This window comes from Oncorhynchus keta, chromosome 25, assembly GCF_023373465.1.
Source record: "Oncorhynchus keta strain PuntledgeMale-10-30-2019 chromosome 25, Oket_V2, whole genome shotgun sequence".
Taxonomy (NCBI): Eukaryota; Metazoa; Chordata; class Actinopteri; order Salmoniformes; family Salmonidae; genus Oncorhynchus; species Oncorhynchus keta.
The window spans coordinates 41,760,126-41,777,907 of record NC_068445.1 but is presented as its reverse complement, the minus strand read 5'-3'; the positions used below and the strand labels follow the sequence as shown (position 1 = coordinate 41,777,907).

The 17,782-nt window shown below is 40.3% G+C and overlaps 1 protein-coding gene across 1 annotated transcript in view; it reads right to left on the bottom strand.

The window, feature by feature from the left end:
• The window catches only part of LOC118375585 (DNA topoisomerase 1-like), a 28,620-nt gene that overhangs the window by 5,003 nt on the left and 5,835 nt on the right, over nt 1-17,782 (bottom strand). Inside the window, exon 2 of the mRNA XM_052479567.1 lies at nt 4,756-5,041. Within this exon, the coding sequence (XP_052335527.1) occupies nt 4,756-5,029 (274 nt within the window). The 5' untranslated portion in view covers nt 5,030-5,041. The remainder of the gene's footprint in view (nt 1-4,755; nt 5,042-17,782) is intronic.

The window sequence follows — 17,782 nt, the reverse complement described above, 5'->3', positions numbered from 1 at the left end:
TCCATGATTTAACAATGGAAATAAGTCCCAGACTTTATAATGTGTTATCCTCCATGATTTAACCATGGGAATAAGTCCCAGACTGTATTGTGTTTTATCCTCCATGATTTAACAATGGAAATAAGTCCCAGACTTTATAGTGTGTTATCCTCCATGATTTAACAATGGAAATAAGTCCCAGACTGTATTGTGTGTTATCCTCCATGATTTAACAATGGAAATAAGTCCCAGACTGTATTGTGTGTTATCCTCCATGATTTAACAATGGAAATAAGTCCCAGACTGTATTGTGTGTTATCCTCCATGATTTAACAATGGAAATAAGTCCCAGACTTTATTGTGTGTTATCCTCCATGATTTAACAATGGAAATAAGTCCCAGACTGTATTGTGTGTTATCCTCCATGATTTAACCATGGAAATAAGTCCCAGACTGTATTGTGTGTTATCCTCCATGATTTAACAATGGAAATAAGTCCCAGACTGTATTGTGTGTTATCCTCCATGATTTAACAATGGAAATAAGTCCCAGACTGTATTGTGTGTTATCCTCCATGATTTAACCATGGAAATAAGTCCCAGACTGTATTGTGTGTTATCCTCCATGATTTAACAATGGAAATAAGTCCCAGACTGTATTGTGTGTTATCCTCCATGATTTAACCATGGAAATAAGTCCCAGACTGTATTGTGTGTTATCCTCCATGATTTAACCATGGAAATAAGTCCCAGACTGTATTGTGTGTTATCCTCCATGATTTAACCATGGAAATAAGTCCCAGACTTTATAATGTGTTATCCTCCATGATTTAACCATGGGAATAAGTCCCAGACTGTATTGTGTTTTATCCTCCATGATTTAACAATGGAAATAAGTCCCAGACTTTATAGTGTGTTATCCTCCATGATTTAACAATGGAAATAAGTCCCAGACTGTATTGTGTGTTATCCTCCATGATTTAACAATGGAAATAAGTCCCAGACTGTATTGTGTGTTATCCTCCATGATTTAACAATGGAAATAAGTCCCAGACTGTATTGTGTGTTATCCTCCATGATTTAACAATGGAAATAAGTCCCAGACTTTATTGTGTGTTATCCTCCATGATTTAACAATGGAAATAAGTCCCAGACTGTATTGTGTGTTATCCTCCATGATTTAACCATGGAAATAAGTCCCAGACTGTATTGTGTGTTATCCTCCATGATTTAACAAAGGAAATAAGTCCCAGACTGTATTGTGTGTTATCCTCCATGATTTAACAATGGAAATAAGTCCCAGACTGTATTGTGTGTTATCCTCCATGATTTAACCATGGAAATAAGTCCCAGACTGTATTGTGTGTTATCCTCCATGATTTAACCATGGAAATAAGTCCCAGACTGTATTGTGTGTTATCCTCCATGATTTAACCATGGAAATAAGTCCCAGACTTTATTGTGTGTTATCCTCCATGATTTAACCATGGAAATAAGTCCCAGACTTTATAGTGTGTTATCCTCCATGATTTAACCATGGAAATAAGTCCCAGACTTTATTGTGTGTTATCCTCCATGATTTAACCATGGAAATAAGTCCCAGACTGTATTGTGTGTTATCCTCCATGATTTAACAATGGAAATAAGTCCCAGACTGTATTGTGTGTTATCCTCCATGATTTAACCATGGAAATAAGTCCCAGACTGTATTGTGTGTTATCCTCCATGATTTAACAATGGAAATAAGTCCCAGACTGTATTGTGTGTTATCCTCCATGATTTAACCATGGAAATAAGTCCCAGACTGTATTGTGTGTTATCCTCCATGATTTAACCATGGAAATAAGTCCCAGACTTTATTGTGTGTTATCCTCCATGATTTAACCATGGAAATAAGTCCCAGACTTTATAGTGTGTTATCCTCCATGATTTAACCATGGAAATAAGTCCCAGACTTTATTGTGTGTTATCCTCCATGATTTAACCATGGAAATAAGTCCCAGACTGTATTGTGTGTTATCCTCCATGATTTAACAATGGAAATAAGTCCCAGACTGTATTGTGTGTTATCCTCCATGATTTAACAATGGAAATAAGTCCCAGACTGTATTGTGTGTTATCCTCCATGATTTAACCATGGAAATAAGTCCCAGACTGTATTGTGTGTTATCCTCCATGATTTAACCATGGAAATAAGTCCCAGACTGTATTGTGTGTTATCCTCCATGATTTAACCATGGAAATAAGTCCCAGACTGTATTGTGTGTTATCCTCCATGATTTAACCATGGAAATAAGTCCCAGACTGTATTGTGTGTTATCCTCCATGATTTAACCTATGTGTATATGGCTTTTCAAGTTTTATGTGTGACTGTTTTTTTTTAAATGGTCAAATGAATCAACTAAACTAAACTAAGTCACTCCTTTGCAGTGGTCTTGTTATCATTTTAATTGAAACCTGTAACAAAAACAACAATATCTCCTGGCAGCCATACAGTGCCTATAGAGAATCTACACCCCTGTGTAAGAAAATGTGATTAAAATGGATTTAATTGTCTTTTTTTGTCGACTATCTACAAACAAAATAGTCTGTAATGTCAAAGTGAAAAACTAAAACATATATATATTTTTTAGATGAAGCGAAAATTGATTAGATAAGTATTCACCCTCCTGAGTCAATACATGTTAGAATCACCTCTGACATCGACTGCAGTGGTGAGTCTTCTTGGGTAAGTCTCATGAGCATTGCACACAATATTTGCCCATTATTATTTTCAAAATTCTTCAAGCTCTGCCAAGGGGTAGGGGATCATGGCTAGATAGAAATGTTCAAGTCTTGTCATTGATTTTCAAGCAGATTTAAGTTAAAACTTGGCCAATCAGGAACGTTCACTGTCTTCTTGGTAAGCAACTCCAGTGTAGATGTGACTTTGTGTTGTAAGTTATTGTCCTGCTGAAAGGTGAATTCATCTCCCAGTGTCTGGTGGAAAGCAGACTGAAGCAAGTTTGACTCTAGGATTTGTTCCTGTGTTCCTTCCATATTTTAGTTATTTAATTAGTTTAAAAAATAATAATATTATATTTTTATTTTGACTTTGACATTATGGAGTATTTTGTGTAGATCAATGACAGAACATTACAATTAAATCTATTTCAATCCCACTTTGTAACACAATAAAATGTAAAGAACATTTCAAGGGGCGGTGTAAGCCTTCTACAGGCACTGTATGTTCAACGATTAGCGACATTACACTTAACTGAACAAAAATATAAAGGCAACAATTTCAACCATTTTACTGAGTTACAGTTCATATCAGGAAATCAGTCAATTGAAATAAATGTATTAGGCCCTAATCTATGGATTTCACATGACTGGGCAGGGGCGTAGCCATGGGTGGGCCTGGGTGGGCATAGACCCACCAACTTGGGTCAATCAGAATTAGTTAAAGATAGAAATACTCCTCAGTTTCATCAGCTGTTTGGGTGTCTGGTCTCAGACGATCCCGCAGGTGAAGAAGCGGATGTGGAGGTCCTGGGCTGACGTGGTTACACGTGGTCTGAGGTTGTGAAGCCGGTTGAACGTACTGCCAAATTGTCTAAAATGGTGTCAGTGGAGGCTTATGGTAGAGAAATGAACATTAAATTATTTTAGAGTTGCCTTTTATTGTCCCCAGCAGAAGGTGCACCTGTGTAACGATCATGCTGTTTAATCAGCTTCTTGATATACCACACCTGTCAGGTGGATGGATTATCTTGGCAAAGGACAAATACTCACTAACAATGATGTAAACAAATTTGTCAACAACATTTGAAAGAAATAAGCTTTTTGTGCGTATGGAACATTTCTGGGATCTTTTATTTTGGCTCATAAAACATGGGACCAACACTGTACATGTTGTGTTTATATTGTTGTTCAGTGTAGTTCTAAATATCAGGTTTCTCCTCAAAGGGATGATGGTAATTATTTACAATATGTTCACTTGACCGGTATTCTCCTGTAGTCTGGTCCAAAATTATTGGCACAGGTTAAAGAAGGAGTTTTATGCCTTGAGACAATTGACACATGGATTGTGTATGTGTGTCATTCAGAGGGTGAATGAGCAAGACAAAATTTTGAAGTGCCTTTGAACAGGGTATGGTAGTGCCTTGCATTGCTTGCTGTTTGGGGTTTTAGGCTGGGTTTCTGTACAGCACTTTGAGATAACGCTGCTGGGTTTTTCACGCTCAACAGTTTTCCTGTGTGTATCAACATTGGTCCACCACCCAAAGAACATCCAGCCAACTTGACACAACTTTGGAAAGCATTGGAGTCAACATAGGACTGAATCCCTGTGGAACGCCTTCGACACCTTGTAGAGTTCAAGCCTCGACTAATTGAGGCTGTTCTCAATATATATATTTATTAAGAAAAATCAGTATTTTGAAATTGTCATCTCAGTCTCCGGACTTGAACCTTATTGAAAACATGTGGTTTGAACTGAAGAGGGGCACGTCCTTAAACGCAGATGAAGAACACTGATCTGGAAATATTATCTACGGAGGAACGGTCTAAGATCTCTCCCAATGTGTTCTCCAATCTCAATAAAACATTTTAGAAGTGCCGTTATTCTCGCAAGGTGAAGTATTGAAAGGTATTGAACAGGGCGCCAATAATTTAATAAACTGTACATACACACGTTAAAGAGGCTGCATGTTTCTGTCTATCCGCTCCCAGTATAATGTGGCAGTCATGTTCAGCTTTTCATCATAGGTGTCTATGACCTGTAATTCTGTATTACCTATTTTGAGAGTGTTTGCCTTTGTCTTCAACTCGTGAGCAAGTGTATTCTGGTTCATGTTCTTCAGGATATTAATTGTGACGCCCAGAGCTCCATTCTCTTTGTATTTGTTCACCATCAGCTCCACGGTATTCTCCCTGCTTGTGTCGCGATCCAACTCGCTTTTTTTAATGGGCTCATAGCCACGCCTCTGGTGCCTGATCAGGAGCCACTGAAATCTCTTCATCTCGTCACTCGTCACCTCATCCAGAATGTTGACCAACACCTGCTCCATTGTTGATGATCACTGCCATGGACAAAAGAATCAGAAACCTATATCATCAACTCGCTTTTCATCTGTAGTATAATAATGATCACTGCAGTACTAACAGCCTGAATAAGGGCTTGGTTGAAAGTGTGAAACTTTATCATGTACCATTGACACCATGTGAATTTGGGAGGTACAGTGGTCCAATGACTGTCAATGCATCTGTCTGTAATAGAAACTCAGGTCTAGAAAGCACAACAGAAGGTAGGCTACAATAAATCAGGTTTAATACAATACGAGTTGTAACAAGGGAACAATAAGCCACATGGGAACATTTAGCTGAAATGTGTGCCCTCTACTGGCGGGAAATCAACAACACACTGAGGTGCGGAAGGCTGCCCAAATTAGGCAGCAGGGGTACTCTGACGCGTTGCTCTATTGTCCTCTGGACACCGCATCTAAGCGATGTTTTTTGATGAAAGCAGTACAATGAGGAATACAAATTAAATCAACGCAATTAGTCCGACCGAGAAGTTGTGAAGACGGCCATGTTGGCGTGGTACTAGGGTAAGCCTATGCTTCAGGAACAGCCCGGTATTACAATATCAACTTTTTCCTCCAAGTTAGCAGGCTATGTTAATTACAGTTCATGAAATACGAGTTCGACTAGATATTTGTTTTTATACCGTTATTTAAAGCTAGAACCCCAGGAAGGTGTATCATTTTGTTATCTGCATCTTACGGGACCGTGGTTGTTGTGGATGGCTGTTGACAAACGTATATGGATGGCTGTTGACAAACGTATATGGGTGGTTGTTGACAAACGTATATGGGTGGTTGTTGACAAACGTATATGGGTGGTTGTTGACAAACGTATATGGGTGGTTGTTGACAAACGTATATGGGTGGCTGTTGACAAACGTATATGGATGGCTGTTGACAAACGTATATGGGTGGCTGTTGACAAACGTATATGGGTGGTTGTTGACAAACGTATATGGGTGGCTGTTGACAAACGTATATGGGTGGCTGTTGACAAACGTATATGGATGGTTGTTGACAAACGTATATGGGTGGCTGTTGACAAACGTATATGGGTGGTTGTTGACAAACGTATATGGGTGGTTGTTGACAAACGTATATGGGTGGCTGTTGACAAACGTATATGGGTGGCTGTTGACAAACGTATATGGGTGGCTGTTGACAAACGTATATGGATGGTTGTTGACAAACGTATATGTGTGTTTTTTTAACCCAATAATGGGTGAATTGAAGAAGTTTATTAAGCTGCCTATCTATCGTTGTTATTGCGACCAGTGAAAAATGTGCTCTTGCCAACAGCTGTGTAACAGGGTTGGTTATGTTTCCACTTGCCTCTAAAGAAATGTGTATTTAATGTTCAAGCATTCTTATTGGTTAGTTCAACTCTGATGACAATAAGGTGTGTTGTGATTGGCCCCGCTTGCAGATAGGGGGAGATCGCGAACGTCAGGTCTCCCCAGTATGAAAATGTGATGCAAGGGGTAGGAAAACACTGTTTTCTATTTTACAATGTGTACAAGTTTGCTGTACGTTGCTGATTTATACATGTGTGGGTATATGGTACCTGTTAGGGATTGAGGGGCTTTCTGGGATATGCTTTGGCATATGATTGCTGTAAATAAGTGTGTTACTATACACCGATGTAATGGTCACATAAGCCACTGCTAACACAGTTGTCTTCATGCTACAGATTTTGCCATCGACAACCATCAATAACATTAAGCCCTGAACAACTAACATGCTGTTTCCTATTTAACAACAGGTATTTACACATGTTATATTTTGTATTGTATTTTCGTATTTTGTTCTCCCAGTATGAAAATGTGATGAAAGGGATTTTGCCATCAATACCGTCCAGCCCTGCACAACTAACGTGCTGTTTGCCATTTAACAACAGTAATAAATGTTCAACTGGGACCACTGGCCGAAGTGATTTATTTAGAGAAAACACAACGCATGGAGAGTACATATACATCTGTTACAGCTGCAGAGTGTGGATCCTTTGGAATAAACGTTCGAGGGACTTCTACTCTTCTAAACTCAAATCAAATCTCATTTTATTGGTCACATACACATGGTTAGCAGATGTAAATGCGAGGGTAGCGAAATGCTTGTGCTTCTAGTTCCGACAATGCAGTAATAACCAACGAGTAATCTAACTAACAATTCCAAAACTACTACCTTATACACAAGTGTAAAGGGATAAAGAATATGTACATAAAGATATATGAATGAGTGATGGTACAGAACGGCATAGGCAAGATGCAGTAGATGGTATCGAGTACAGTATATACATATGAGATGAGTATGTAAACAAAGTGGCATAGTTAAAGTGGCTAGTGATACATGTATTACATAAAGATGCAGTAGATGATATAGAGTACAGTATATACGTAGACATATGAGATGAATAATGTAGGGTATGTAAAACATTATATTAAGTAGCATTGTTTAAAGTGGCTAGTGATATATTTTACATCAATTCCCATTCCTCCCTGGTATTGTGAACAAGTATGGACCGCAATCTTTTACATATGTATATATAATATTTAATGTAATTCGTGCTGATATATATATATATATATATATACTTTTTATCCATAGTCCTAACTGACACATGTTGAAACCTGCACACTTTTGATAGACTTAAAAGGGGATTCTGTAGTTTCTGCATTCAATTGCGTATTATATGTATATAAACCCATTGATTCTTGAAGAATATAAATGATAAATGTTTCGTGAGCTTAGTTCACCTGTCGTAGTACATCAGAACCCAATATTTAAGCTTGTTTTACTCCAATGTTTGTAAACATTGTACATGCAAACAACCATTGTATAGCCTCAAAACATGGTTAAAACTACAATTTTGATATCGTGGATGGTCAGTCCTTGCATCCATAGTTCTGTCTATGAATTTTAGTGTTTACATTTCTCCAGGCCCATCCCTCATTTTCTTACCAAAACAGAGGTGTGGTGGCCACTTTGGTTATTGTTTCGATGAAGGTGTCTCGCTTTCAACAGATTAGAAATTGGAGAGAGGCCAAGTAGCCTGGTGTGCATCAGCAAAAAGTGCAATGGGGCAGATATACAGAGGCAGATATATACAGAGGCAGATATACAGACAGAGGCAGATATACAGACAGAGGCAGATATACAGACAGAGGCAGATATATACACAGAGGCAGATATATACACAGAGGCAGATATATACACAGAGGCAGATATACAGACAGAGGCAGATATACAGACAGAGGCAGATATATACAGAGGCAGATATACAGACAGAGGCAGATATACAGACAGAGGCAGATATACAGACAGAGGCAGATATATACACAGAGGCAGATATATACACAGAGGCAGATATATACACAGAGGCAGATATATACACAGAGGCAGAGATATACACAGAGGCAGATATATACACAGAGGCAGATATATACACAGAGGCAGATATATACACAGAGGCAGAGATATACACAGAGGCAGAGATATACACAGAGGCAGAGATATACACAGAGGCAGAGATATACACAGAGGCAGAGATATACACAGAGGCAGATATATACACAGAGGCAGATATATACACAGAGGCAGATATATACACAGAGGCAGAGATATACACAGAGGCAGAGATATACAGAGAGGCAGAGATATACACAGAGGCAGAGATATACACAGAGGCAGAGATATACACAGAGGCAGAGATATACACAGAGGCAGAGATATACACAGAGGCAGAGATATACAGAGGCAGAGATATACACAGAGGCAGAGATATACACAGAGGCAGAGATATACACAGAGGCAGAGATATACACAGAGGCAGATATATACACAGAGGCAGATATATACACAGAGGCAGAGATATACACAGAGGCAGAGATATACACAGAGGCAGAGATATACACAGAGGCAGAGATATACAGAGGCAGAGATATACACAGAGGCAGAGATACACAGAGGCAGAGATACACAGAGGCAGAGATATACAGAGGCAGAGATATACAGAGGCAGAGATATACAGAGGCAGAGATATACAGAGGCAGAGATATACAGAGGCAGAGATATACAGAGGCAGAGATATACAGAGGCAGATATATACAGAGGCAGATATATACAGAGGCAGATATACAGAGGCAGATATACAGAGGCAGATATATACAGAGGCAGATATATACAGAGGCAGATATATACAGAGGCAGAGATATACAGAGGCAGAGATATACAGAGGCAGAGATATACAGAGGCAGAGATATACAGAGGCAGATATATACAGAGGCAGATATATACAGAGGCAGATATATACAGAGGCAGATATATACAGAGGCAGATATATACAGAGGCAGATATATATACAGAGGCAGATATATACAGAGGCAGATATATACAGAGGCAGATATATACATATATACAGAGGCAGATATATACAGAGGCAGATATATACAGAGGCAGATATATACAGAGGCAGATATATACAGAGGCAGATATATATACAGAGGCAGATATATATACAGAGGCAGATATATATACAGAGGCAGATATATATACAGAGGCAGATATATATACAGAGGCAGATATATATACAGAGACAGATATATATACAGAGGCAGATATATATACAGAGGCAGATGTACAGAGGCAGATATATGTACAGAGGCAGATGTACAGAGGCAGATGTACAGAGGCAGATGTACAGAGGCAGATGTACAGAGCTGTGAACAAGTATTGCCCCCTTTCTCATTATCTCTACGTTTGCATATTTTTGATACGGCACGTTATCAGATCTTCAACCAAAACCTAATATTAGATAAAGGGAACATGAGTGAACAAATAAAACAATGACATCCTTACATGTTTCATAAAGAAAGTTATTCAACACCCACTTCCCCTTGGTTTAAACACATTAAGGCACGAACATCACACATAAAACAAAAGATTCAACAGTACATCATACAAAATGTATAATTCCACCATACAACAATATAATAATGTATGTGTGTAGAGTGCGTGTGTTAGCATGTGTGTGTGTGCATATGTGTGTGTCTGTACCTGTGTGTGTGTGTCTCTTTACAGTCCCCGCTGTTCCATAAAGTATTTTTTTATCTGTTTTTTAAAAATCAAATTTTACTGCTGCATCAGTTACCTGATGTGGAATAGAGTTCCATGTAGTCATGGCTCTATGTAGTACTGTGGAATAGAGTTCCATGGAGTCATGGCTCTATGTAGTACTGTGGAATAGAGTTCCATGTAGTCAAGGCTCTATGTAGTACTGTGGAATAGAGTTCCATGTAGTCATGGCTCTATGTAGTACTGTGGAATAGAGTTCCATGTAGTCATGGCTCTATGTAGTACTGTGGAATAGAGTTCCATGTAGTCATGGCTCTATGTAGTACTGTGGAATAGAGTTCCATGTAGTCATGGCTCTATGTAGTACTGTGGAATAGAGTTCCATGTAGTCATGGCTCTATGTAGTGCTGTGCGTCTCCCGTAGACTGTTCTGGATTTAGCTATGATGGCAAACATGGAAAAATAATGACTTGACATCCTCTCCTAATTGGACTAGAACTCTGTGGTGGTTATTTCTTTATTATCAAATGAGGAGAGAAACTTATCACACAAGTCAGAGTTATACTTAAAACTAAAATCTTTATTCACGTATTAATAAGGAAAGCAGGTAAATACCACACACACACAAGTGAATGATGTGAGTGCTCTGCAATAACGAGGCTGGTCAACTCAACACTCTTGACTGTTGGGTTGAGAGCCCCGACACAAAGAATACCAAGATATTTTCTATGGCATAGATGAACCCCATTAGTCTACATGACAAATAACAGATGTGTGGAATTGGTCACAAGGTGAGACTTGAAATATGAGAAAAGAGTATACCCCAGCCAGATATTGACAAATTGACAATTCACAGAAGACAGTATCTGCTGTGAAGACTGTAACCACTAGCTAGCCTGTGGTAAGTGCGTTGGGCCAGTAACTGAAAGGTTGTTGGCTCAAATCCCGAGCTGCAAGGCAGTTAACTCGCTGTTCCCAGGTAGGCCATCATTGTAAATAAGAATTAGTTCTTAACTGACTTGCCTAGTTAAATATTTAGTTTATTTTTAAAACAGGGGTTGGCCTCCAAAACAAGGTTCCTCTCAACTTGAGCCATCTCTCCCCTGGTTCATTCCAGTCAGATCGAAGCAACTTCCCTCACATGAAATGAATGTAGCTTGTTAGGTTTATCACCTAAGATATCGTCAATTTGCTTTCAGCGTTAACACACACACACACGAGAGTTCTAAGAACCCTATTCTATTTACATAGAACAACCATTTGATGCAATAACCATCAAATGGTAGGCCACACAAGTTCACAGAACAGGTCCTCTGAGTGCTGAAGAGCGAAGCACGTAAAAAATCATATGTCCTCGGTTGCAAATCTTTGTCTAAAAATTATGCCGAAAAATAGAATCCTGACTAGAACCCAAAAAATGTATCATATTACTCCAGTGCTAGCCTCCTTACACTGACTTCCTGTTAAGGCTAGGACTGATTTCAAGGTTTTACTGCTAACCTACAACAGGGCTTACTCCTACCTATCTCTCTGATTAGGTCCTGCTGTACATACCTACACGTACGCTACGGTCACATGACGCAGGCCTCCTTACTGTCCCTAGAATTTCTAAGCAAACAGCTGGAGGCAGGGCTTTCTCCTATAGAGCTCCATTTTTATGGAATGGTCTGCCCAACAATGTGAGAGAAGCAGACTCGGCCTCAACCTTTTATTCTTCATTGAAGACACATCTCTTCAGTAGGTCCTATGATTGAGTGTAGTCTGGCCCAGGAGTGTGAAGGTGAACGGAAAGGCTCTGGAGCAACAAACTGCATTGCTGTCTCTGCCCGGCCGGCTCCCCTCTCACCACTGGGAGTCTCTGCCTCTGACGGGGTGCTGAGCCACTGGCTTACTAGTGATCATCAATGCCATCCCTAGGAGGGGTGCGTCACTTGAGTGGGTTGAGTCACAGACGTGATCTTCCTGTTCGGCTTTGCTCCCCCTTGGGCTTGTGCGGTGGTGGAGATATTGGTGGGCTATATACTCAGCCTTGTCTCAGTGTAGTAAGTTGGTGGTCTGTTGATATCTCTCTAGTGGTGTGGGTGCAGTGCTTTAGCAAAGTGAGTGGGGTTATATCCTGCCTGGTTGGCCCTGTCCGGGGGTATCGTCAGATGGGGCCACAGTGTCCCCCGAACCACCCCTGTCTCAGTCTCCAGTTTCCAGTATCTATTCTGCAATAGTTTATGTGCCGGGGGCTAGGGTCAGTCTGTTATATCTGGTGTAATTCTCCTGTCTTATCTGGTGTCCTGTGTCCTGAATGTAAATATGCTCCCTCTAATTCTCTCTCTCTCTCCCTCTCTCCCTCCACTCTCGGAGGACCTGAGCCCTAGGATCATGCCTCAGGACTACCTGGCCTGATAACTCCTGGCTGTCCCCAGTCCACCTGGTTGTGCTGCTGCTCCAGTTTCAACTGTTCTGCCTGCGGCTATGGAACTGTGAGAGCAAAATGACAAGATTATATTATAATAATTTTCATGCATCGAATAGCTTTGATGAGTACTTCCTTATCTGTGTCTGTGTGAACTGACAGGAGCCTAAAAACCTACAGCTGGCCGAGATGTGGTGGGTGTAACCGAGATAGCCTGGAGAAGTAGATCGTAATCCTTCATTGTCTCAAAATCATCCTGGCATCTGGGAAACTAAGCCGAGGTGGTGTTAAAACCACACCAGAGGTAGATAACCAGGAGATGAACCCAAAGTTGCATGGGAGGGGTGGAACCAGCCACGAATAAGCATTTTTAGTGTCAGTTATATAAGAAATCGGCAACACAAATTAGAGTGTGCAGCTTCTGTACAGACAATTACTTAGAAGATAAACAGTGATGTGTATGAACATGTTCTGAGGTCTAACTACACCAAATATACAAAAGTATGTGGACACCCCTTCAAATGAGTGGATTCAGCTCATTTCAGCCACACCCATTGCTGACGTGTATAAAATTCACCACACAGCCATGCAATCTCCATAGAACAACATTGGCAGCAGCTTCATAATTGCAATAATTAAATCGATATTAAATAAAGATGATTGTTTGAAGAAATTACAATGTCTCTCTCACTTGATTAGAATATTCCGCCACAGAACCCTGACCTGTTCACCGGACGTGCTACCTTGTCCCGGACATGCTATTTTTGACTCTCTCTCTCAACGGTCTTGACCTCTGAATGATCGGCTATGAAAAGCCAACTGACATCTACTCCTGAGGTACTGACCTGTTGCACCCTCTACAACCACTGTGATTATTATTTGACCCTGCTGGTCATCTATGAACGTTTGAACATCTTGAAAAAAAATCTGGTCTTAAATGTTCATGTACTCTTATAATCTCCATCCGGCACAGCCAGAAGAGGACTGGCCACCCCTCAGAGCCTGGTTCATCTTTAGGATTCTTCCTAGCTTCCTGCCTTTCTAGAGTTTTTTCTAGCCACCGTGCTTCTACATCTGCATTGCTTGCTGTTTGGAGTTTTAGGCTGAGTTTCTGTTTAGCACTTTTGTGAAATCTGCTGATGTAAAAAGAGATGTATAAATACATTTCATTGATTGGTTGATTAAGATATTGTTGAGGAATTGCACTTACAAACTATCTTATGAACTTCTTATGTTTTTTCTTAAGAAGTGTTTTGTGAATCTGGGCCAAGGTCTTGTCTTGGTGTCAGATACATTTCTACTCGGCCTCGACTAGGTCTCGGACCAGCGGAGTAAACAACACAACTCTATATTATCAGCTTCCATTAAACAGGCAGTTAACCCACCGATCCCACTGTTCCTAGGCCGTCATTGAAAATAAGAATTTGTTCTTTAACCGACTTGCCTGGTTAAATAAAGGTTCATTGAAATAAATAAATAAAAAAGTCAGCGCATAAAACTGCTTCGACAAGCCAAATATATACACTCATTTGTTGAAACATAAATATCTTGTGGTCCTTCTGTAGCACAGTTGGTAGAGCATGGCGCTTGTAACGCCAGGGTAGTGGGTTCGATTCCCGGGACCACCCATACGTAGAATGTATGCACACATGACTGTAAGTCGCTTTGGATAAAAGCGTCTGCTAAATGGCATATATTATTATTATTATTATTATTATTATCTTAAAACACCCTTATTTATTATGGACATGTTTGCACAATGGCAAACCTATAGGCCTCCAGTATGTGACAGGTTGGTGATTCTGTAAAGGACAGCAACCGTAATACCAGCCGGCGCACTCGTGTAGGAGAAAGTAAATATTAGTTGAATACTATACTGTTTAATTAGACTTATTATGCTGTTTAACTTACAGAATTGTTATATGTTAGTATTTTGCTGATACAGGCTTGTGTTGAGGGGGTATGACTGCAGTAAGTGACTTCCTATTTTCACAATCTACAGGAACTTAGACGTGTGGAAATATGTAGGAAGGAACTGACAACGGTGGCAACGTCAGCTATATTAATCTGCACAGACAAGCTACATGTAGGAGACGCACGTTTTTGTAAAATAACACAAAGGGACACTTTATTTTCAGTGGGCTTTGCGTATACTCACTTCTTAATCCCTACTGATGCGTATCAAAGTAGTGTAGTGGAGGTATAGGACTTATCCCGAGTGGGGCAGCGGTCTAAGGCTCTGCATCTCAGTGCTAGAGGCGTCACTACAGACACCCTGTGAAACATGTGATTTTGAGTGAAAATCAGAAGAATAGAGAATAGAGAAACAGGATGTTTCCCACAGGGAGGCTTTCCTTCGCTGGGTGGGCCGTTTGGGAACTTTTTAACAAAATCTCCAGGCACCACTACACCACTGCATCGGGCCGATGGAGAGACAGCAGTCACACACAGCATGATGTTAAATCACCACTACACCACTGCATCGGGCCGATGGAGAGACAGCAGTCACACACAGCATGATGTTAAATCACCACTACACCGGGCCGATGGAGAGACAGCAGTCACACACAGCATGATGTTAAATCACCACTACACCACTGCATCGGGCCAATGAAGAGACAGCAATCACACACAGCATGATGTTAAATCACCACTACACCACTGCATAGGGCCGATGGAGAGACAGCAGTCACACTGCATGATGTTAAATCACCACTACATCGGGCCGATGGAGAGACAGCAGTCACACACAGCATGATGTTAAATCACCACTACACCACAGCATAGGGCCGATGGAGAGACAGCAGTCACACACAGCATGATGTTAAATCACCACTACACCACTGCATCGGGCCGATGGAGAGACAGCAGTCACACACAGCATGATGTTAAATCACCACTACACCACTGCATCGGGCCGATGGAGAGACAGCAATCACACACAGCATGATGTTAAATCACCACTACACCACTGCATCGGGCCGATGGAGAGACAGCAGTCACACTGCATGATGTTAAATCACCACCACTGCATCGGGCCGATGGAGAGACAGCAATCACACACAGCATGATGTTAAATCACCACTACACCACTGCATCGGGCCGATGGAGAGACAGCAGTCACACACAGCATGATGTTAAATCACCACTACATCGGGCCGATGGAGAGACAGCAATCACACACAGCACGATGTTAAAGGATAAGCAGTCCATAAACACGGACATAATAAGCCAGTAGGTCCCAATCATAAAAATACATAATGCATTTCACAATCAAAATGTACAAGTATTACTCCCCATTTCACGTTTAGCAAACAAAGTAATCAATTACCTAAAGTTTAAAGTGGAACTGACAGCGTGTTAACTACTTTGCGGATATGTACCAAACAGACTATCATTATATCAGTCAAAAATATACAATTCCCAGTTTATTCTACAAAACCAACTTCAGAAGAGGTTTTAGAAATAGGTTCTATATTTGACTCAACGTTCCATGACGTACACGAAGGCATTGTTGGATGCAGTTCAATGTGTGATTAATATAATTCACCAATACATTTCTTGGCAGTCCCAAAAATATTGCTACCAGGTTGTAAATCCCAGCTGGCCTGGTACATTGTTTACTGTCTCCATTCAGGATGCACTCTTTCAGTTTCAATAACTCAATATTTTGGACAAAAACTGAGAAATGTAAATAAGGCTGGGAATATCAATACAATCATACTAGGAAGGGAAATGATCACAAGTCAGTCATAACGTGGCTAATTGGCTAGCGTATCTATTTAGGTAGCAAGCTAAAAACACTGAGCCTGACGTTCGCTAGATAGCTAACGAACTGCTAGATAGCTAACTAACTGCTAGATAGCTAACTAACTGCTAGATTGCTAGATAGCTAACTAACTGCTAGATAGCTAACTAACTGCTAGATTGCTAGATAGCTAACTAACTGCTAGATTGCTAGATAGCTAACTAACTGCTAGATAGCTAACTAACTGCTAGATTGCTAGATAGCTAACTAACTGCTAGATAGCTAACTAACTGCTAGATTGCTAGATAGCTAACTAACTGCTAGATAGCTAACTAACTGCTAGATAGCTAACGAACTGCTAGATAGCTAACTAACTGCTAGATAGCTAACTAACTGCTAGATTGCTAGATAGCTAACTAACTGCTAGGAGGATGTCATGCCATTGGATGAGTGGGTGAGTTACTGACTTTTTCCCCTCATATCGTTTTTCGGGGGCTATACACAGATACAGAGGCAGGTGTCATTTGGTTAGCTAACAACAACTTGTACGACTGTTATCCAAGTAGCATATCTCTTAGCAAATTATTTCTGGCTATCTACTCCGATTTCAGAGTACTCTTGTCTGAGTGTGCCAGAGTGCAGAATAACTGATGCATTTACGAAGGCGCCACACCTCACTGAAAAAGGCCGGTGTCAGCAAAACGTAGGCAAAAAAATGTAATAGTAAGTCAAGAATGCTCTAGATAACTGTAACTGGGTGAGTGACTGGTTGCCGGGAAGTCAGGCGCAGGAGAGCAGAGACGGGTGATAACAGGAGAACTTTAATATACACCCTGGCCCAAAGGCACAGGCGAGGCAGCACAAAGTGGTGTTTCCATAGTTGCAGAAATTAATGTCGCTTTTAGCGAATGGAATGCGTTCTAATGATCTAAAGTCTCCCTGTTTTAACTGCGTGTAAACATACACTCCAGTTCAAATTGAATGATGTCATCCCCGTGTTGTAAATGGCTTGTTTCTTTGTATAAAGGCCTACTGTAGCTCTGATTGGCTATAGCGCACCGGTCTGTGTGGTAAATGGCTTGTTTCTTTGTATAAATCTCTACTGTAGCTCTGATTGGCTATAGCGCACCGGTCTGTGTGGACTCCGGTCCTGGACGAGACAGATGGTTTTATTAGGTTTTATTTACTGCAGTGTTTATTGATTGTCCAAACACCACAGCAACAATCCCACTCTATATTGCTATAGAATTCTCCCAAATGCCTTAGTATACGTTATTCCCACACATTCTAAGAATTTCTGAAAACGTGAAAATGACAATATCTAAGTGGTCGCTTTTAATAAGATTCAATGTTGCTAAAATGCTGTCAGTTCCACTTTAAATGCAACAATGTTTCATACACAACTTATTTTCAAAGAGATAGCTAACAACAGGATGTGACGCTGCAATAACAAACATAGTTCCATTCACTAGATTAAGATCATTTGAAACTTAACTTGTTGTTGAAAGTTATT